This window comes from Hermetia illucens, chromosome 6 (genome assembly GCF_905115235.1).
Source record: "Hermetia illucens chromosome 6, iHerIll2.2.curated.20191125, whole genome shotgun sequence".
Lineage (NCBI taxonomy): Eukaryota > Metazoa > Arthropoda > Insecta > Diptera > Stratiomyidae > Hermetia > Hermetia illucens.
This window is the reverse complement of record NC_051854.1, coordinates 47,225,999-47,249,812: the sequence shown is the minus strand read 5'-3', so window position 1 is coordinate 47,249,812 and position 23,814 is coordinate 47,225,999. Positions and strand designations below refer to the sequence as shown.

General features: G+C 46.2%; 1 protein-coding gene across 2 annotated transcripts in view; it reads right to left on the bottom strand.

Moving 5' to 3' along the window:
• LOC119659346 (probable multidrug resistance-associated protein lethal(2)03659) overlaps positions 1–23,814 on the bottom strand; it is a 63,880-nt gene that overhangs the window by 15,114 nt on the left and 24,952 nt on the right. The window contains exons 1-4 of one of the 2 annotated variants that reach the window (XM_038067391.1): positions 16,904–17,163; positions 8,197–8,302; positions 8,037–8,122; positions 7,415–7,574 (exon numbers count right to left, since the gene is read on the bottom strand). In XM_038067391.1, coding sequence (XP_037923319.1) covers positions 7,415–7,574; positions 8,037–8,122; positions 8,197–8,273 — 323 coding nt within the window. In that variant the 5' untranslated portion in view covers positions 8,274–8,302; positions 16,904–17,163. Of the gene's footprint in view, positions 1–7,414; positions 7,575–8,036; positions 8,123–8,196; positions 8,303–16,903; positions 17,164–23,814 lie in introns of those variants that run through there. The other variant, XM_038067392.1, reaches the window with a different exon arrangement.

Below are 23,814 nucleotides of genomic sequence, written 5' to 3'. Positions count from 1 at the left end.
CTTCGCAACCATTGTGGAGAAGCGTGCGTGCATTCCAGTTTGTAACCTTGAGGTTAATCCCTATCCGAGGTGTTGTTGACGTTTCGGTAGCAATTGAGTTTCAAAATTTCCAGGATGCTAGCCCACAAATTTCTATCTCTTTTAGTCCCCGCTTAGTGTAAGCAGGGAAAATTCTGTATCTTATGAAATGTCATCCAAAACCATTCCTGTTATATGTCGTAGTGGGAGATACGGTAGTTGGTCCACTCATCTTCTCGCTTAAGCCATTTTCTTCAGGTTCATGTGCCCAATCACTCTTCGAGAACTCGTCCCATCTGATCCTGTAACTCTATTCTTGCCGTATCCATGAGTTCTGTGTACTGATTCATATGACCTATCTAGTGCAGCAAAGTCACTTCTGCGCGAGTATGTCAATTGGGATAAAGTTCGGCACTACCAGCACAGCTTCATCTAGTGCGGTTCTGAAAGCGCCGCAGGCTCTTTGAGCCATCAGTAAATTAACCGAACTTGCTTTTCCAGTCTGCAAGTTTGCATGTATAAAGATACTCTTTAAATCTTAGTTTGACGTCGGTCATCACCTGTGATTGATCTTCGGCTTAGCGACGATAGTTCCTATCCGAGGCGGGGTTGTAGGTATATTATGGTTACCGAATAAGACCACTTCCATTTTCTTATCAGCCAAAGTCAGTCCGGTTCTTAATAATCAGCGCTTCATCTCTCTCAAAGTCTTCGATGCTTAGACCTCCACATTGTCGGAATGCTTCGCTGGAACAACCATGGGTAAACAATAGTAGCCTCTTTTGGGGCGAGAAGTACGAGCACCCCGGTTTTTATCACATTTAACAGTATAATGCTCACTATGCAACCTTGAGGTCCCCCTCAAAACGATGTATTCTCTGGTTTTTTTTTCACCCGTTCCTTCCTTTTCGGGAGGTAATTTTTGATCAAAGTTGCAAGTACCCAAAAGCAACTGGTTCGATAAATGCGCCTTTAATTTGACCCTAGTTAGCGGAATTGAGTGCTTGCACTGCTACAATGGCTGGAAAATATTCCTCTTTGAGACGCGCCCCAAAAGCGTTGGCGAATAGATGGTACCTAGTATTCACGCAGCTTCAAAGAGATTGTTTAAGGGTTGAGGCATGCCGAGTCTGTATCCACTCGATGCCGAATGGGAGCAATTTGAGAGGAACTACTTCCGATTTTTTATTCGACTTACGGTTTCGTCCAGAGCAAGGACACCAGAACAAACGCGCCCCCACCCTTGTCTTGAAAGTAGCTTGACCTTAGGAGGACTTTTAACGTGATAACGGGAAGGCTGCGAGGGCAAAGATTACTCAAGGGGCGTACTCGTGCTTTCTCGAAGAATTTGTTCCCACTCTCCTTCCTCATCACCAAAAGAACGAAAATCAAACCAATGAGTGCGTTATAGCTCCAACTATTGAGAGCAAGTTCGGGGGGGAAGCGGCTGTCATTTCTAGTAATACCCCTTTATATAGACTCATAAACACGCCATATTGAGGACAAAACCACCTAGTTTAGAACTAAGCCTCACCCTTAGGTGAGCTTCTCTACTTTGAACGAATGCAAGTCCTCGTTTTTAAGGTTTTGTGTAAACACAAAACCTTATTAAGGTTTTGTGTAAACACAAAACCTTATTAAAATCGGTTTACCGTCTGTCTGTCTGTCTGTCTGTCTGTCTGTCTGTCTGTCTGTCCGTCTGTCTGTCTGTCTGTCCGTCACACGCATTTTTCTCGGAGACGGTTATAGCGATTGACACCAAATTTGGTAGAAAGGTGGGAAGTGTGAACGCTCACGCATACAGTGAATTACATCCCTTTACGTGGAATTTAAGGGGGGGTCCCCATACATGCAAAAGGGTGGTGTAAATTTTTTTTGCATCAAATATATTCATGTGGGGTATCAAATTAAAGGTCTCGGTTAGTACTTTCCGAAGCCGGTCTTAGTTTTGACATTTGTTAGAAAGGTGGGGAGTGCGGGGGGTTGAAAGTGACCATTCCTTTAAGGGGGCCATTCTCAGAAACTACCCAACCGAAAAATCTGAAAAAAATCAGGAGGCTGCCACTATATGGTGCCTGGGCTCCGAAATACCTTCCATACTGATATCTGTACAAATAAAGTTAATAATAGTATATTACCATAATTTTTAGTAATTGGCTGCAAAACCCCCCTTATGTTCATGTTAGGACCATGAAATTTCGTGATAATATAGGGTATAACATAGAGCATGATCTCACCAAGTTTAGTCGAAATAGCACTATTACTAACAAAGTTATAATACGTCAAAGTTGTCGCTTCCTTGCACATTCAAGACTATGAATGTCAATATCGTCCGAAAGTGGACACATAATATATGCATTTATTACGTGCTACGTACTAAGAAATACACAAAACCTTTCGTACCTGAAGCGCCTAGCTTCCGGTTTCCCGACTTGTTAAAATCGGTTTACTGTCTGTCTGTCTGTCTGTCTGTCTGTCTGTCTGTCCGTCACACGCATTTTTCTCGGAGACGGTTGCAGCGATTGACACCAAATTTGGTGGAAAGGTGGGAACTGTGAACGCTCACGCATACAGTGAATTACATCCTTTTACAACGAATTAAAGGGGGGGTCCTCATACATGCAAAAGGGGGGTGTAAATTTTTTTTCATCAAATATAGTCATGTGGGGTATCAAATTAAAGGTCTCGGTTAGTACTTTTCGAAGCCGATCTTAGTTTTGACATTTATTGAAAAGGTGGGGAGTGCGGGGGGTTGAAAGTGACCATTCCTTTAAGGGGGCCATTCTCAGAAACTACCAAACCGAAAAATCTGAAAAAAATCAAGAGGCTGCCACTATATGGTGCCTGGTCTCCGAAATACCTTCCACACTGATATCTGCACAAATAAAGTTAATAATAGTATATTACTATAATTTTCAGTAATTCGCTTCAAAACCCCCCTTAAGTTCATGCTCGAACCACGAAATTTCGCAGCAATATAGAGTATAACATAGAGCATGATCTTACCAAGTTTGGTGGAAATCGCACTATTACTAACAAAGTTATAATACGTCAAAGTTGTCGCTTCTTTGCAAATTCAAGACTGTGAATGTCAACATCATCCGAAACTGGATATTCTCACGTAATATATGCATATATTACATGCCACGTACTAAGAAATATACAAAACCTTTCGTACCTGAAGCGTCCAGCTTCCGGTTTCCCGACTTGTTTAAAGCTTGTTAGGAATGAGAAGTCAAGCAGTGGACTGCAGAATAGATGGTCCCTCCTGGAGGATAGTATGTGGCTCTCCAGGAGCCAAGCTTTTCGTCTATCAAGACTATTAGCAAGTGGTGATAGCCACACCTTATACGAGGTGACCCTACTATTAACAAAACGCTATGAATCTATACTGAGGAGTCGAAAGATACCTCCCCAATCGAAACTGTCATGCGAACTATGCCCGCTGATACCGAGTCGCCTCAGTGACCTCATGACCTTACCGAGCCACAGGGGGCTGTGGTACGACGGACCTCCTAACCCCCATACTCGTGGGACCCATATGAGAACATAAATGAACACAAAAAAAACTCAAAACAAGCAAGCGGAATCCTGTACCGTACATCCACGATCCGGCGATTACACCCAGGGCGACAAGCAGTGGAGCTAAGAAATACAACCAACAGAGTCAACAAAAAACAGGGACAAGCAAAGCACGTCTGAGATCAGTATATCAAAAGTCAGAAAGGAGGCAGGCTTCAGTGGTGCAGGCGCTAAACGGTGCCTACGTTATTTGAAGGAAAATCTGAATCCACAAGAGACCCTCAAGAACGCTCAGGATATACCTAAGCCACCATTTACAGTGTCAAGAAAGCGGGGAGCAGCGGAGATTAGCCCTCATGAGGGAATGCTCCAAAAAGCTCAAAACTGAACATAAGATGGGGGAAATCCCGGGTAGGTAAGGGTTGAGGGCAGAAGCCAGGAAGCCCGACATTAGGGCATTCGACTGGCCATACTGCTAAAATCGTTTCCGGAGCAAATACTCACAGGTGAGAAGCGGGAAACTATCGAAGACCTTGTCATCAGCCAGATGTGCAAGGGATGGAGAGTGAAGCTCGTGTTCAACAGGATACGCTTTCGACTAGGTCATATACTGGTGGACTGCGCGACGGAGGACACTGTGGAATGGCTTAGGAATATAGTCCCTAAATTGCCAGGAAGGAGTAGAATTGTCCGAATATAGTATGCTGGGGACGATATACAGTGTTTCTTTGCAAAGCCGCAGCGCTAGAGACGGAGGATCTTATGGGCCTCCTAATTGATAATGATCTCCGTACGCGATTATGGAGAGTCTTCAGAAGCAGGATGGAGAAGATGGGAGGGGGTAAGCTCCTCACGATCGGGTAGATGGCCCATCCTTGGAGGCAATCAAAAGTCGAAATTGCCCCATCATATATAGATTTGGTAACTTACCTATGTACGTGCACAGTGCACTAAGTACTAAGCGCTAAGATAGCCCAGGTAAATCTCTAACAAGCAAAAACTACACCCTGCAGCCCTGAGAGTATCGGCGGTAGATTCGTGAATTTAACGTGGCTGTATAAGTCTCACTGGAAGCAGGATTAAGAACTCGAGAGGCAAGCGTGGCATCGGGTTACTTCCAAGGAGGAGACATCCGGATCCTACCTGAGCTAGTCGCTAGACTGGTGAAATTCTGCGAAAGAAGGAGTGGGGGTGTCGGATGAGCTTTCCAGTCAGATAACAGAATAATCTGATTCGAGACTGAGAGCAATTCCGAAATAAAATATGCAAAACACCTGAGCAACAACATGGCTCATCTACAAAGAGGCTGGGACATCGGTGGCTAACTGGATCCAGTTCCACTTCAACAGTGGTGTAAGACCTCAAAAAAGCTGTAATTGACGCATATGAGGCCGGATAAGGCAGTTAAGTGATCAATAGATGTACCTTAGTGGAACAGGAACCTTGGCAGAATGAGAGCAAAGGTTCGAAAACTGGAGGCTGGCCGAGGTACAAAAATTCATTGACGGCGTATAACAACGCGATCAGGGAAACGAAACAAATCAGGTTGAGGGAACTTTGTTAAGGGAGTGAACAAACCACAGAAACAACCAGATTACACAAATCTATAGCCAAAGACAGAGCAATAGAGAGAGAATGAGGAGGACAGAGTATGTAATGCCCCGATGTTATTTACCTAGCATGCTGGTCCCAAGTCCAGATGAACTCCCAAGAGCCCTTCGGAAAATACATACTTGCGCTCTATAAGAAACCCGATGGTCTCGTGCCAAAAGATGCGAACGTGGAAAAAAAAGGCTATAAACTTCTCTATTTTGGTAGCCCACACACTCAATATGGTGTTGACAGAGGGTTTCCTTGATGCCGTTAGAGATGTCAAACGATTTGATGACGGACTGATGAAGCTCGTCAGCTGATCGCATTATTCACTTCTTCAATTCTGGCAATTTCTCGATGCAAAGACCTGTAACGTGCCTGCTGATAACTATATCATGTGGGTGAAAACGCAGACGGCAACAGGTACCATGGGGGAAAAGGGTCGAAAAGGCGATTTCGTGGACACCCATGACCATGTACTTGTGTATAGGTGGGCCAGGGAGGCAGATCGTCAACTGAGATATTTGGTCTTGGAACGCCGATGTTGAAATGAACGTCGGTGAAAAGGAACGCCTCTACCAGTTTTTCGTTGATAAAATGCTGACCAATTGGAAAATTGACAAGAGTGTCAATCAGGAAGCAAAGAAAGCAAAGCTGTCACCCAAGCCTTCCATTACAAAGATCTTTACGATAAACGGGACACTCACGATGACGAGAGACTTGTCAAAAGCTAGCACCAAAGCACACAGGATATCGAACACTTCTATTGCGTTAATAGTAAGAACGATACTTTGCTTACCGACCGCCGAGCCACAACGGAAAGATGACGAAAATATTTCGACCAAATTTCAATGGAAGATTTGTTCATCCTCCACTTCCCCGACATTTGGAGCAATTCCTCAACGCTACTCCTTGGCAAGGTCCTGGAGATGGTTATGGCCCAGCGACTGGGGGTGAAAACATCTCATCTGGTGCCTGACAGACAGTATGGCTTCCGTACTAGCAGGTCCACCGACGAGGCCTTCATGTATGTGAAGAGCTTTGTTGTTCGTTGCCATAGAAAGTACGTTCTTGGATTGTTCGTACATTTCAAAGGCGCATTTGATTATCTAAGTTGGTCGTCCGTGTTGTCGAAACTTTGTGAGTGTGACTGCCAGGAATTCGCTCTGTGGAAGAGCTACTTCCATGGTAGGAAAGCATTGGTCAACAATCGTGTGTGGGTGAACGTAGAGCGTGGCTGCCCACGGGGATCTATCGCAGGCCCATTTATATGGAACCTGATGATGGACGAACTGTTGGGTGAGCTTTCTACCGTTGCTGAATGTGCTGCCTACGCGGATGATCTACTCATTCTTGTTGAGGGGAACAGCCGACTTTAGCTCGAGCAGCAAGGTACTGAGTATATGCATACCGTTAACGCGTGGTCTTTTAAAGCGCGGTCTCAACGGATAAAACCGTCGCGATAATGCTGAAAAGCTGCTTACGTCGTCTGCCGTTGGTTAAATTGAATGGAGTTTCTTTGAAATATCGGCAGAAAGTGATATACTTGGGAGCCACGATCGCGGAACGCACCTGCGCGAGCTGAATCCACGGTTGACTAAATTGGTGTGTATGTTGAGCCGTGTGATGAGGTGTGAGTGGGATCTAAGCAGGAGAGCTTCTAGATCCATATATCTGGGACTCTTTCTTGCATGTTCTACGTACGGGTCCCCTATGTTGTATGATTTTGCGATGACGGCACAGGGCCGGAAACTATTCTACGCTTGTCAGTTAGTCGCGTTGTTAGCGTGTCTTCCTGTATGCCGTACGGTGTCGACAGCGTACCTTTGCTGCAAACAGACTTAGTAAGTGTGAATCAGGTGGAGAGTCTAGGACCGCTTGCAATCAAAAGGGTGTTAAATGAGAGTGTAATATCTAAGTGGCAGCTTAGATGGAACGAATGTGGGAAAGGTCGGGTCACGTATGAATGAATGCCAGAGGAAGTTCCGTCGTGGACTTAGGGCTTGAGATGGGCTTCCTCCTAAGGGGCATGATAGCTTGAATGAATTTCTCTTCTTGCGGAACCTTTTATCCAGTTTGGGTTGTGTTCTGTGTGGGGCAGACTCAGAGGACCCCTTTCACGTCCTCTGTGTCTACCCATCGTACTGTGACATCCGTAATATAGGCGACATGGGCGTTCACGTGGTGGACGGTATCTATGATTTTAGCCAGTGCCTTGCTAGCAGTGATACACTTCAATGCGCTAATGCCTAAAGCACAAAATAGAAACGGGTATACTCACTTCAAGCCAAACTCTATACAAAGTTGGACGAGGCCTAATTTTATAATATTCCATCCAAAAACTTTCAGCGTAGCTCTTAGCAAACTTGGGTCCTTTCCTCGGGAAGCTTGTTTTTCAACTTCTTTATGCCAAGCTATTTCCATTCGATCTCCAAGTGTACCTTTAAAAAAAGATAATTTCGTTAGAATTATTTTTTTAAAAATATATTTTAACCAGGAGTTAGTAGTAAGTTAACTGCTAAGAAAATATAAAGGGACATTGAATAAATTCTCGCTATTTTTTGTTCATTATTAAGCGCCACCTTTTCTACACTTGTAAGGGAAATTTTCCGGATACATTCCACCGAGATCTTATCAGTGCAACGTTACTGAATGAAATTCACAAGAGATAATTAGCTGTTCACCGGTTTTCCTGTCAGGAAAAACTTTAGGTAATTGAATTTTTAACCCTAAGCCATTAATTAGAGAGGATGGAGAGGGTATACAAAGATCGCGGGGGTCAGCGCCCTTATAAGCGGATGGCGTTTCACATGGGGATATGCTGTTTGAAAACAGCAAGAATTTATCCAAATTCCCAATAGTTATCTAGAGAACTCAGTAAATCTGGACAAAACACGACTTACTTGATTTATCTTCATCTAAAGCCCGGTAAAGATCTGATGGCTCCAAATTTTTCTTTTTACCTTTGATAAAGATTGGTAACGTGTAGCTGCGTGTGAAAGAAACCAAAAATATTTTTATTAAACTTCTTGCTGAAACGGAGGCCTATTTACAAATACATACCAAAATAGTAAATTGGACAATATGTTAGCTTTCACCATTGGATTTTCGGGAAGTTCCACAGCCTTTGTTGACTCCATTGTTAATTTATGTATAAAATACGAACTACCTGAAACGAAAAGAAAGCATACAATTATTATTTTCATGTTGAGCATTAAAATAGTTGCCTTACTTCGAAACCTTATTTATAATTGGTACAATTTCTTTCGCTTTGACCTGTGGCGAACTGGCGAGAGACTCATCTTTTTTAATATACAAAATTCTTCCTAATTTACTATTAAATACCCTTTAGTTTCTCTAAACTTCTCGAGTCTCTGACACCTAAATTTTTTTCAAATATTTCAAAAATGATCATTAACCTTTCTTGTTTTTGTTTTCAACAAAACCTTTTTAAAATCGGTTTACTGTCTGTTTGTCTGTCTATCTTTTTTTATGGATGGAGGTGCAAATCTTATGGAGACATTGCCGCGCTAAGTTACAGTAGTATGTGGAATTCTCACCCACTAAAACCACCCTCACTTTCTCCTCCTTTCTTCCCCGCGGAACCGCAACAAAGCATTACTTCGAGGAGAGCACTGCGCTTCAAGCAACCAAGTCTTCCGTTCTTCGCATCCTCCTTGCACCTTAAGCTTTTCCAAGTTAGGATTATATCCTTTTGATTGCAGAGTTTACCGTTCACTAGTTTCCCTCCGACTGCAGCATTTTCCCGACGATGTTCTGCGGGCTTATGCTGATTTTCAGAGGCTCTTCCAGGCTTCTCCCCTCTGAACGAAATCGTGGACACTGAAACATGATATGCTCCTCAGGTGTGCAACCACATTCAGGGTGAAAGGGAGAATTATCTAACCTGAATTAGCGTAGATACTTCCTGTAACCGCCATGCCCTGACACGTATTATACCAGGCGGTAGTTAAGCTCATGGTGTCGCCCCTGAATCCACCTCTCAATACAGAGAATCAAAGTGTGGGTCCAGCGATCCACCGTTGCTGCCACTTTTCCAGCGACTCTCGCCTTTCGGTATTCTTTTTATGTGGATTCATTCTTCTTTTCTCGTACAGATGGCACATCCTTAGCATCATTAAGTGGTCAGTCACGTTTACTCTCCTCCGATTATTCTCACACGCTAGTGCTTCTTCCTAAACAGGTGTCGCGTATAACAGTGCTAAGCCAACGACTCCAATCACAAGTAATCTGCGTTTGTATCTTGAGCCCCTAATGTTAGGCATCATCCGCGCTATCGATACGCTAGTGTTTGCCACTTTCTTGCAAGCATAGTCCAGGTGTACCTTGAAATTGATTTAATGTCAATCATCACCCCCAGGTATTTGATAACCGACGAAGTGATAATGTGGCCACCAACACAAATACTAATCGAATTCCTCTTCCTACGGTTGGTAAGCAAGACCACCTCCGCCCCCTGTTCGGCAAGGTTAAGCTGAACCATCTCCGGCCACGCTTTTATGGCGCTAATGGTTTCTTTAGCATACACATCAAAGTCTTCAGGTTGTTTCGCGACGTCAACCATGGCTAGATCATCTGCGAAACCAATTATCGTGGCCTCCCTTGGCACGGGAAGGTCAAGGATCCCATTATACATAACGTTCTATAGGAGATGACAAAACACTGAGCTCTGTGGTACTCCTGCTGTGAGGGTGTCTGTCTGTCTGTCTTTTTTTTGAGGAGGTGAAAATCTTTAGAAGACACTGGCTTGGACATCCACTAAAACCATCCCCGAGTCCCCCATGCCCCGCGGAACCACCATAAGGGATTGCATAACGAGGCGCTGTCAGCTTACTCTAGCTTTGTCACCTTTCTTCTCTACGTGGCATACCTAACCGAGCTTTTCTAATCTCCTCTCCCTGTCGCAATTTGCAGTCGATAAATGCGATCAAGGAGTTCACCGCATCCCAATCCTTTTCACGTGCTAGCACCTCTCCAAAAATCTCCTTTAGGTTCTTCCTTTCTTCTACAAATCTTGCACAGTGGAAAAATATATGCTTTGGGTCCTTTGGCACTTCATCGTAGTTTAGGCAATGGGGCGGAGTATTCAGTTTAAATCTGTACAGGTAAATAACTGAATAACTGGGTAAAATTATAATTAATCTCTTCGTGCCATCTCTGCAACCGCTCTTTGATGACAGGGATGAGCCTGTGTGTTCATCGATAGTTTCCCGAGCGTTCCCAATGCTCTTGTCATCTATTTTTGCCCTTTCGGCGTTCTTCATCTGCGACAAAGGAGAAATATGATTCGCGTTGCATATATTCGTCATCTTATCTGCCAAGATGTCAATCGGCATCATTTCTGAGACGACGAACGCAGCATCATTTGAGAGAGCCCTATAAGCAGAACACACCCTAAGGACTATCCTCCTGTAGACTGCACTCAGTTTATGAGCGTTAGCTGCGATATACAATGCCTTTCCACAAACTGGGCCTACATAGAGCGAGATCGAGTTCACTACCCTAGTTATAAGCAACCCAGAAGTATGCCTTGGTCTTCCCACGTTCGGTATCATCCTTGCCAAGGATATACTTGTCATGGATGCTTTGTCGCACATACTACACGTGTTGCTTATAGCTGAGCTTTCCGTTTATCACCACTCCCAAATATTTGATTGCCCGCCTGGAATATATAAGATATAGTCCCCAATTTGAATATGGACATAATTTCTTTTAAGGCGCTTGGTGATGAGGACCGTTTCTTCCTCCGCAAGTGTTGGACCAAAACTTTCTAGCCAAACCTTTGCAGCACTGATCGCTTCGCATGAATATAACTCAGCATCTTCGAGATGCTTTGCGACCACAACCAGTGCTATGTCGCCGGCATAACCCACCCCCGTGACTTCCTCCGGAACCGAAAGATTAAGCAGGGAGACAACATCCTCCTGGGGTCCGTCATCGGTGTCATACCAGGGTGTCCGTTCTTTTTAAAGAACTATCGACAATAGCAGCGAGATAAGCGGGAATACCAATTCTTGCCAGACATTTTCGTATTAGATTTCAATTTTACCACGCAATATTTGCTAGTACTAACCTTTCCAGGAATTGTATCTTCGACCAAGCCGGTAACCAATTTGATGACATCAATGGTTAATACGGCTCTGAAGATATACTGTCGATCTGAAATGCCCCCTTAGCTCTCGACAACCGGTAGCAATCTATTGTGTATAATCCGTTCTAGCATTTTCCCCAGTGTCTAGTAGACATATGCGTCTGGAAGAGGATGGCTCACCTTGAGATTTGCTAGGCCTAGGAAACACTACCAATTTTTTTCGCTTCCATGCTGTAGGGAATATCCTCTCAGACATGCATGATCTGGATTCCGTTCAGATCCGAAACTTTGTTGTCACCTATTCTGCCGCAGCTCTCCAACAGCCCGTCTGTGGTTACCGCCGGAATTGCTGTCACATCCAGAGTTTCCTGAAAGGTGCCAGCGACCCTCTCTTGAAGGAGGAAGGACACGCGATCTGTAGAAATAACCGGCCTCTGAATATTTCCCACGGGTTTACATCCACCTCAGAGCAGAGCTCCTTAAAACATTCCCTTTTGTTCAGCTGGATAGTCAGCTTGAAATTTTTGCGAGATTCCTTGAACGCACGCGGCCAGTTCACTATTCCGCCAGTATTTGGATCTTCTACTGGGGAATGTGCACTTCTTTGGCATGGACGTGCTACATGCATTGTGTGACATGTAGGGCTTTTCCATACGGTCGCCAGTCTTAGTAGGTTAGGTTCCGGAAGGTACTTAGGTTATCTTTGTTGGCCAGAACTATATTAAACTGGGCAAAGGCCTTTAATAGACTTCGGTCCCATGCGTTATTCTCTCTGCTTCTCCATTCCAGAACCTAAGCATTAAAATCACCGGCAATCACCTTCGGACTTCGTGCCTTTGCGTCGTTAACAAGGTTGTTCAACATGTTCTCAAGCTCAGACAATGTGATTGGGTGGGGCGTAGTAACTGTACGTAAACGCGTCTTATTTTTGCCAAGACAAAGCCACTGACCGACTGACTCATGGTGCATTGTGTAGCTTGCCTACCGCGCCTATCTCCGTGACGGTTCCTGTACGGTTCAGTTACGAAGGCAACTTCCATCTCAGATTCGTGGGTGGTCTGCTCGACTAAATCCTGAGCCACCCTGCAGTGATTGAGGTTTATTTCAATGAACCTCATTTTTTCATTGCAGTCAACGCCTTTGTGAATTCCGAGCATTTACTACTTCCGACAATATGCCGGTTATCCCGTCCCTTCTTTTCTTCGCGCAATAGGCATTTGGTGGTCAAAGGGTAGTATAGGTCCTAGGGCGGAACATGGATTAGTATCCATAATGGAGTATAAAACGTGGGAAACGCCTGCTGAACCAACACCAACAGCTCTACTACCAGATCCTATCTCCATCTCCATGTGGTGACCACTGGGAGCTCTTTCTTAACGAAAAGCTGCAGACGGAGAAAGATGAAAGTGAGTCTCCCACGCCTAGAAACGGGACAAATTGTATCAACTGGTCCTGCAGATTGGGGCCTGGGTGTGGCTGACAACCCTACACGGAAAACCGATGTTACGAAGCCACAGAAGAAGCCTCGGACTCGATGTACTTTACAACGACGAATCGACAACGGAATAAAGATTTGCGCATTTTCTCACGGAACGTGCGCTCCCTGTACAGAGAAGGAGCTACCAAGCAGCTAGTCAGTACCCTGTCCCAATATAACGCTGATGTAACGGCGTTATAGGAGATGCGTTGGACAGGGACCGGTTTCCTGAAGAAGAGTTACTACAACATATATTACAGTCGCCATTCAGTAAACCATGTACTCGGAGTGGATTGCGTAGTCAGCCAAAAAATGAAGTCTGCTGTTATCGGCTTTGAAAACATAAGGGAAAGGCATGCACTCTGCGCTTGGGAGCAAATTTAGAAATATAAGCCTCATTAACGTTCACGACCCCACAGAAGGGACTGGAGGGTCGCAGAAGGATAACTTCTATGAGGCAGTAGAACGAACTCTCGAAGCCTGCCCCATACGATATATGCCCCAGGTAAGCTCGAATAACAACACCACCCAGAATCTCCTCTGACAATCAGGTGAGAGTTAACACTGAAGCCATCCACAGGCGAGGCCAGATAAAAGCAGCAGGATCACTTTGGAGACCATTTAACATCAACAACGGTCTACGACAAGGGATGTCCTACCATGCGTCGTTTTGCACCTAGCCCTGGAAAAAGTCATCCATGATGCTGAGGTAAATACGAGGGGTACGATCCTCTTTAAGTCCAGCCAACAGGAGAATACAACTTTGAGACCGTTGATGATTTCTCCTATGTAGGGTCGAAAATCCTAACCGATAATAGTTACGACGGTGAAATCTGCGCACGGTTTTTGGCAGCCAACAGAGCCTATTTCAGCTTACAAAACCTGTTCCGCTCGAAACGTCTCATCATAGGGTCAAAGCTCTTACTGAACAAGACAATGATCTTGCCAGTCCTTATGTATTCCTCGGAGACTTGGATTCGCCAATGTGGTACTCACATATGTCAGATCGACTATTGAGCCCGACCCTGTTCCACGAAAAGTGGAAACATTTTCCGTATTGGCAAGCACCAAGTCTAGCTCCGCGAAAGCCTCGACTCGGATACGGCCCCTGGTGTTCGTAGTGCGATTGCCCCAATCCACGGCCTACGCGTTGAAATCACCCGCTATGATCTTCGGGCTTCGACTTCTTGAATTCGAGACTAGGAGTTCCGTCCCCACGTACTCGAGGAGGGCGATCAGACCCGAGTCTGCAAGGCACTCATCTGAAGTGGCTCTGCCACGAAGCCTCACCGGAGGTTATCTGGTACCATGGGAACCGGGATGGCCCTCTCAGAGCATATGCTCCGGAGAATTCCTGGAGGATGTGCTCACGGCCCGGTTATTTGCGGTTGGCCCCCTAGTGGGAGTTTCATGGTGGTTGTGGTTATGCCTACATCGCGGGCAGAGCTCCTCGGAGCTCGAGCGTGGAGTTGCGCTGAACAACTCGGGTGTCGTACTCCTTAGTTGCGGCAGAGGTGTTAGATAGGCCTCGCATCCACTGGTATGAATGCTGAGCCTGCACTCAGTATAAACCAGGACCGCTGTGCTTGCATGGCGGGGCTTTGATTGTGGTCCCAAAATCAATCCGTGTCCGAAGAGGACCGTGGGATTATGCCTTCACGGCAGGTACTCACGTTAAACCCCCAGGACTTTAATTCGAGACTAGCATACCTAGTATTCGTTCGAATTCTGCTCTCGTCGCGCTTGGTGGAGCAAAGCAACTATATATATAGACATCAGCTATTTTTGACCTGACGAATCCAACTTCTGAAAACTCCATCACTTCTTGAATAGCTTGCTTTCCATACGCCCATATTGCCGAATTGCCAGTTATATCTGCAGTCCAGGCACCGCTTTTATTATTGCGATAAGGCTCGCTGATTATGGTAGCTTCGATTCCCTTTTCGTAGATGGTCTGCGGAAGGTCTTGCGCTGCCTCGCAGTGGTTGAGGATGATTTGTATCAACCTCATTTCTTTACTGCATTCAGGGCTCTCCTAAACACTGGGCATCTGCTGCTGCCTATAACGTGCCGACAGTCGTCGCGCTTTTTCTCCTTGCAAAGCATACATTCAGGCTCGGCCTTGCACTCCCTGAACATATGACCCCACATTTTCTGCACCTTTTTGACCTATAATGGTCACCGGTGCATTTCGCCGCTATGTGGCTAAATTCCAGGCATCTAAAGCAGCGCTTGAGGGACACCTGCTCCCTGAGCCGGCAAACGACCCAATCTATTTTTACTTTACCAGCCGCCAGCAGTTTGAACGCTGCTTCAGCTGGTAAGCTTATAGTTGTCGTTTGCGTGCTTCCGTATGCCTTCTTCAGTCCCCTGATTGTGGAATCTTGAAAGCCAAGTGATCCAAACTGTTTTTCGCGGATATCCTCCTTGGTTGTGATTTCATCAATGTCCTTACATTGTATAAAAATCTCCTGTTTTCTGGCCTATGCTGGTGCTTCTTCTCCTAAGGACTTTTCCACCTTCTCGAAGAAATTTTCTACCGTTTGACCGGAGACTTCTTCAGCTCCAGCATCAAATCTCCTTTTTGGGAGCGTCTGATTCGGTTGACGTTTTCTCCAACGTCCATCAGCTCAGGATCAGATTTGAACTTCCTGAGGATGTCGGTGTAAGTCATATCACCTTTTTTGGAGATAATTAATTCGGTCCGTAATCTTCTTTAATGTGTCGCATTTTTCTTTCCGCCAACCTTGAACCATGCTTCCTTGGTTCCTTTTTGGGGCTTTACCTCCCTTGGGCCGATTGGGGCCGGCACCGCAGTTTCCACGATTTTGGCAACTTTGTTTGCGTTCCCCTTTGCCGGTGAGATCCTTTTTTGCCTTTTCGCGTCCTGTGAGGATCTGGTTAAATTTTCGGGTCCAAAGCGTCACTTGTCGGAAGTGCACGCAGCCGAAATTTTTTGCGAAAGGGCCAACCAGGATCTTCATGACATGTGGGAAGTAGAAGTCGAAGTTGTACAGCCCCGTGGTTGCTGGAACTGCAGTGATCTGGGAAGTGGAGGTCGAAGCTCTACAGCCCCGAAGTTACTGGAACTGCAGTGGTCTGGGACACCAGTGGCAAGAGTGCGTGGGGGAGTTACATCGTTTTTGCTAAGGCTATGGAGTTAAAAAACGCGAGCTCCCAAAAAACTGGAGGGTTCGTTCCCCTAGGGAAGGAAGACGCAAAAGCAAATTGCCACCCTAGACGTCCCGACCATGTTGAAACGGTCCGACAATTTAGATATGATCTACCCGGATTTGACTCCACCACCAATTATTTCGAAAAAACTGATGTCAGCATCCAGTTTCGGGTTTCTCGACCGGTTTTTATTCCTTGTACTTCTTTGCCACCAAAGATATTAGATATAATATATTAGATCTATTCGTTCACTTTTATCGAAAGCCCTGGTAAAAGAGTCTTCTATGAATCGATACTCAGATAGATTGAGAATTGCCAACAGCTACTCAGTTGGTCCAATACATACCACAGATGGGAGCATTACCCCTGGCCTGAGATTCCATATAAGGCGACCATAAACGTTTACAAACATTTCGATTAAGTGAGAAACAAGAAGTCGCAGAGCTAACATTAGCGTGGATATTTGCGCTACAGATAAAATTACTCTTATGAAATTCATTTCGTTAACGGCTGATGGCAAGGTGTTTGCTCTTAGCATCTAATTCCAAGGAGTGAATGCAAATATTTTCAAGAAGTTCCGAATATTTATCAGAAAAACAGCTGTAGTGCGTTACTGATAAGAAACTTTGCCATTGTCACTGATTATACATATCTAAATCGGATTCCGAGATTCATGACTATGAAGATAACTACTCACATACGACTTACATACGTATGACGATTTTGTGGGGTAACTATCGAGTTAAGATTATGGAGTATTGGGAAATAAGTCACTTCTGATTTGCATTGTTCTTCTTGGATTGCTGCTATCACCGTAAGAAGTTCCAATCGGGTCAACATTTTTTTAATGCATTTGATTGCATGTTAACACATGTATATGTGTAATACCATTGTCAATTAGGCAAATGGCTAAGTACTTCAACCTACATTCAGTATTGATACACTCCACCAATCCATCTATCATTGTGCTAAAAGATAGTAAAGCCACGCTGAAGAGAGATTCTTACCTTCTAATGAAGCAGCAAAAATGCAATTGAGATTGAATCTTCCAATGGTTTGAAACGTTTGGCGATGCAACCACCCACTCCACTCACTGATAGCCTGTTCCACATAAAACAGCACCACACAGCAGATTCACTTCACTAAGTTGGCTACTATTATTCTAAACTAAGTCTATCACTTGATACTATCTAGATACGACTAAGTACTGGAAGCTAGTAAGCTATCAACTGGTTCAGCTGGGGAACCACTAGACAATGCTAGCGGCTTCCTCGAAAGAGCACAGAAACCACATGTTCAGAGCTTTATGTACTTAATGTGTCCATGAGGAGTCATGCGTTTTAGCGCTCAGATACTCTCTTCGCAAGTTTAGATACTTTCATGTGTTCCAATGTTGATTAACTTTCCGTAGAAGTAAAATATGAGTTTGATTTCACGCTATTTGATATTGCCTTATTCAAAAAAGCTTGGACTGTGAACTGAAGAGAGTTTTTTATTGAAATAATAAATAACAAGGGAAAAATACGATTACATACGTTTAGTAGCAAATCGTACCGGCTACATGCATATATACCATATCAACAATGTATCTGTGCAAATAAACACAAGTTCATTATGATTCAATTCAGAGATTAATAAGAATGGTGAACTGTGATTTTGATGAAGGGCAGAAGCAGCAATAGATAAAGTAACCAGATACATCAAATACAAAAAGATAATGGAGATTTGAAAATAAATAAGGTAATTACTTTGATGATAAGTTAAATCTATGTAAATCTGCTGATGTATTAGGAGTTTGTGGTGCACATTTTCAATACAGGTATCTTAGCTGCGAATTTTTACGGATTTTTGGTAATGGTTAGAATACAGTATGGAGAAGTAGATACAAATCGGTGGTTAGAAGTTAGGAGATTCCAGTAAAAAGGCTTTTGCGGTTTTACTTTCCATTTCAGTTTAGGACGAGGCTAAACCCTGCTAGAAGACCCCAAACGAAAAAAATTACCGCGAATGGAAAATTTTTGACCCACACAAAAACTTAACTACAACTGAGTACCTCATCCAGCCGGTTTGGTTGGGTAATCGAAGATTGCCCTCTGATAAGTTCACTGTTGTTCTATCATAGAATATTAATAAGATTTTTTCTGCATGGACGGAGGTGTAAATTTTGAAAAGACTCTGCTGCACCAGAGTGTGTGGGACTTTCACCCACTAAAACCACACCCACTTCTTCGCTCATAGCCACGCAGGATTACCGTGAAGTATTACCTCACGGGGAGAGGTGCTGGTCTACACCAGCACGATTAAATGTGGCAGACTGTAGGTTCCATCCAGTTTCTGCAGTTTCTCTTATATCCCGGTTATTGTGCCACGCTCCCTCCCTCAGGGGTCGATAGTGACTTTTAACGGGTCGCTTACGATACGGGGTGTGACGTCCCCAAGAGTAAGTAGTTCTGCCCCCTAGCTGGCAGCATACCTGCGTCCTAGGCAGTAGCCTCGAGAAAGCTTCTCGGTGAAGAGCGAACCGCGAATGACTGGTACACGTCGGGACACACTGAGAGTTTCCGGAGCCGTCGACAACTCTCTGTCGGCGTCAACGGGGTGATGTGAGCGTTACTTTGCCAAGGTGGTAGTTGCGACGGGTATTTGGAGCCAGCCCCTTCGGGACCCTGATCGGGAAGTGTGCATTGAACCGGTTTTAGTAGCGAGCGCTGATCCGTCCGTGAATTCCGGGATCAGCTAAGCGTAGGTCAAGTCTCAGGGAACTGGGGTAGGGGCTGTGTTCCCGAGGGTATATCCGTTCCTGACTATTGTAGCCCGCTCCCTTGCACACGATGCGCTGGTTACTTTTTCATGAAGAATATTCATAAACTTATAAAAAAAATCAACGAAACAAGAGGCAAGGAGGTAGAGCTGAGTGCGTTTGGGCGGAGCACAAAAATGCGTCGTTCTCCGCAGCGATCAGCAAAAGAGGCAACGAGGGCTGACATACCCGATGTGACACCGGGGCGCCCAAATAAAGAGGAAGCCTCATCAAGTGGCGCGACTGACCGTGCGGAGATGGCAACTCCAATACCTTGCAGTGCCCCTGTTCTGGAAGTAAGCTCAGTCAGAATCGCTAGTCCTGAGCAGATGGATTCGGACACAAATCGAGTGGAAGTGCATTCGACCGTCCTCGCTAGAGCCGAAGAGGTCGGCAACGTTCTTTCAGAGGAACGTCAGCAAAGGCATCAAAAACGGGCTGATGAAACCGGAGGAATTACTGGACCGCATCTCCTTCTATAGGCGAACGTGGAGAGCAGCGGAAAATGATTGTAGAGAAGAAACAGTCGCACTCCCCGCTGAGAATGTTGCTTGCATCAAATGGACCGCAGATAGCCCTCTGCAAAGTGAACTGGGGAATTATCGAAGTAGTCTCCAGGGTCCAAAAAAAAATGGCGAAAAAGGAAAAAAAGAAACAACGGACTCCGTCCAAAAACAAGGAGGCTGCCAACCAAAAGCCAAGAGCGGAAAAAACGAGGAAGCGAAGAAGGACTAGGCCGTCGGCTCTGCTCATTAAGCCGACGGAAGGCAAGACATTTGCAGAAGTCCTTAGTGAAATCCGCTACAGGATGAAACCCGAAGAGAACGGAGCAGAGGTGTCTTCGATACAGAAAACGAGGAGTGGTGGAGTTCTTGTCGAACTGGGCCCAAAGACGACCAACAAGAGCACGTTCTGCGAAGCAGTCAAGGGACTATTGGGGGAGAAGGCACTTGTTTCCAGCCTAGAACCCATGTGCTCTCTAGAAATCCGGCAGCTTGACTGCCTCATAGAAAAGGTTGAAGTAGAGGAGGCGCTAAAGCGTGAATGTCCAGAGGTAATCAATGCCCGGGTAGGTATTACCTCTGTAAATGCTCGAGGCCAAAAGCTCGCCGTGGTGGAAGTCCCCGAGCAATATGAGAGGAAACTCCTTAATAGCAGGAGAATAAAAATCGGATGGGTAGTATGCAGGGTACGAATGCGGATAGTCCCCATCAAGTGCTACAGGTGTCTGGACTATGGAACACGACAGCAGCTTGCAAGGGTCCGGACAGGAGGTCAGCATGCCGGAGATGCGGCCAAGTGGGCACATCAAGCGAAGACCTCCAAGGAAAGTGAGAGTTGCGTTCTCTGCAGGGATCGTGGCGCGTCTGGTGAGAGCGTCGCACACACTGCGGGCTCGGGGCGGTGTCCGATCTTCAGGGCGGAATTGGAGAGGGCTAGGGTGCGAACGGCATGATCCGCATTTTTCAAATTAATATGCACCGGAGTGCAACCGCTCACCAGTTGTTATCACAGTTCGCTGCGGAAGTAAATGCTGATCTAATGCTGATTAGCGAGCAATACCGAAACAAGGACCCATCCTCATGGCATCTCGATTTATCGGGCACCGCTGCCATCTGGGTTCGGGACAACGTTCGACTTCCTGTTCTTGCCGAATGTCGGGGGGAAGGGTTTGTCTGGATCCGATGTGTAGGGATAACGTTTTTTAGCGTTTACCTGACGCCGAATGAGTCGATTCCGGACTTTCGGTTCCGGCTTGATGCTCTGGAGGATGCCGTTTCGAGCACGGAGGGACGAATCCTGGTTGGCGGTGATTTTAATGCCAGGGCTCTTGCCAGTCAGACTCCAGGAGGAAACGAATTCTGGAAATGGCGGCGAGAACCGGGCTCGTAGTTTAAAACACCGGATCCACGCCAACGTTTCGGCGTCCAAGTTGTGAAGGAAGCATTTCTGACATCACTTTTATGTCAGAATCTCTGGCATCATCGGTGGGCGGGTGGTGAATCCTAGAAGACTTTTCGGCAAGTGATCATTAGTACATTGCGTTCGAAATGGTTGACGCTACTTGCCGGCGAGCACCAACACGACGTTCCTCTTGCGTGTGGAATGTCGCGAGGGTAAACATCGGGAAGTTCGTCGAAGCTCTTGGAGCAGGTAGGGCCGCGCTGGGGGGCACTCCGGGGGGTGGTAGTGTCGCAGCTGACACCGTCGTAAATTCAAAGATGAACCTGATAACGACGGCGTGTGAGGCGTCCATGCCCCGGAGAGGCCCCAGGGGCGACAAGCCTTCTATGTACTGGTGGACGGCAGAAATTGCCGACCTACGGAAGGAGTGTCATAAGCTCCGCCGTTTGGCTCAATCTTTGCACGCCAACGAGGAGGCATGTGCCATAAAGGCACAACATAGAGCAGCAAAAAGGAGACTCCGCAGCGCTATAAATAAGAGCAAAGCTCGCGGCTGGCAGAATCTTATTAATGAGGACCCGTGGGGAATTGGCTATAAGCTTGTCACCCGGAAAATCGGGGCTCTGCGGAAGCATTGTGCGTGCATTGTTCTCCAGACACCCTGTACGGGTTGATGTAAATAGCGCGGAAAGGGTCGTGGATTGCCCCCTTTTCACAATGAGAGAGCTCGAAGAAGCGGTTCTCACTAAGAAAAACTGGGAGGCGCCAGGTGCTGATGGCAGGAAGGGAATGGGAGGAAGTTTACAAACTGGTGTTCCGCCAACGGCCAGAATTGCTGCTTGAAGTGTTCAACGCGTGCTTGAAGGAGGGCATTCTTCCTTGTCGCTGGAAAGTGGCCAGTCTCGCGTTGATCAGTAAGGGTAAAGGAGACCCGGAGCCGGCCGGAAAAATGCGATCCGTGCTGCCGGGGACTTATCTGCAAGACAGTTCGGGTTTAGAACAGGGAAATCTACAGTGGATGCTGTTATGGAGGTCGTAATTGAGCCGGGGCACACAGCCCCCGACCTCGACGGATAGTGCTCCTCATAACACTTGATGTCAGAAATGCTTTCAATTCCGTAAGACGGACAGATATGCTAGGCACACTAGAGAACTCCTTTCACGTGCCAAGCTATCTTTTGCGGATATTGAGGGATTATCCGAAAGACCGCTCCCTGCTCTATGAGACGCTAGAGGGCCAGAGGAGGATGAAAATCACGTCGGGAGTAGCACAGGGATCCATCCTAGGCCCGTACCTCTGGAACGCTTCCTACGATAGTCTGCTGAGACTCGATATGCCTGAAGAGTCGCGCCTGGTCGGTTATGCAGACGACGTTGCGGCACTTATTGCTGGACGCACTGTCGAACAGGCGCAAAGCAGACTTGGCATATTGATGCGATGGGTAAGCGGATGGATGACTGCTCACGGTTTCAACCTTGCGCTGGAAAAAACCGAAGTAGTCATCTTGATCAGAAGGAGAATCCCCACCCTGCGTCCCATATCGATCGGCGAGTTGACTATAGAGTCAAAACCAGCGATTAAATACCTTGGTTTAATGCTCGACTCGAAGATGAACTTCTTCGAGCAAACCAAAGCAGCAGTGGACAGGGCTGCAGCTGGAGTCGCGGCCTTGAGTCGGCTAATGGCGAATGTCGGGGGCCCTATATCGACTAGGAGACGTCTCCTCATGGGAGCAACGCAGTCCTTTCTTCTCTATGGTGCGGAGGTATGGGCTGATGCCCTTGACAAGGAGGTGCATCATAAACCCCTCGCTCAAGTGCAGAGGCGGGGAGCTTTGCGAGTGGTATCTGCTTATCGCACCGTCTCCGAACCGACTGTGATGGTGATTGTGGGAGTGATCTCCGTTACCCTCCTTGCCAAGGAGCAAAGCTATCTATCGCCGTAAGGGCGAAAACTTAAGAGAAGTGGTTGCTCGTAAAGAACGTCAAGGCACCCTTAGCGAGTGGCAACTTTCTTGGCAAAAAGAGCCAAGGGGCAAGTAGACTGCGCGGTTCATCGACAAATTAGGTCCATGGTTGAACAGAACGCACGGTTAGATTCATTATTTCCTTACCCAACTTCTAAGTGGGCATGCAGGTTTTCAGTCTTACCTGCACAGGATTGGTAAGGCGTGATCTCCTGATTGTGTGTTCTGCAATGGAGTGGCGGACGATGCTGAACACACCTTTTCCTCTTGCGAGAGGTGGGACGGCCTCAACCAGCAGCTTTATGCAGACGCAGGGGAGCTCTCTCCAGACAACACTGTCAGAAAGATGCTGAAGAGTGCTGGCAGCTGGAATCGTGTTGCTCATTATGTTCGGGCTATTCTTATTACGAAGAAGATTGAACTCGACCGGCGGAGGGATTGGACGGTGAGGGGTTCCCCGAACTAACAACAACTCTCTTCCTCCCCTCCCCTCCCATTGGTGAAAGGAATTCCCTCACTTGAAGACTCCCAAAGCCGGGAGAGCGGGAGGACAAGCCCGAAGTAATGTGTCGAACGGTTCCAGGCTAGTTCTCTGATGACAAGGAGGTGTTTAGTTGGTAGTCCGTCAGCGTGCTGTTCCGGGAATCTAACACTCTGTGCGTAAACGCATTCACCTACCCTACTCCCAAAAAAAAATTGTGCCACGCTCCAATTTGCCTTCGACCTCAGAATTTACTCCACGAGATTATGGGGTCCGATAAGTGGGTTGTGGACGTTGTTCAACCCCCTTTTCAACCTTAAATTTCGGAAAATGGAACACAACAAGCTACGAATCTTGGTCCAATCCGAAGCGATGTAAAGAGCTCCTGTAATCACCGTTTCAATAAGGAATTGTGTAAGGTGGTAATTGAATTTCAATACAAGAAATCATCCCACCGTTGCTGCCATATCCGGAATAGCTCTTTTTTAATAGCTTTGTGAAATGCATCGACCGGAATCACTCTCCTTCTCTGGTAAAAACAGTGCGCCTCATTTTCTAGAATATCCAAGCGAAACAGTCCCGCGACGCCATAAACTGCCCCACCCGATACTGTCCTATATGTGTTGCATAGCTTCAGCACAATTGGCCGGTATGTCGAATTCACTCTTCTTCGGTTCACAGCATTGTCAGTGCTCTCGTTCGACAGAAACCACGTATGGCAGGATGGATATCACCACCCCAGCGATATGCAGGCGTCGACTCCAA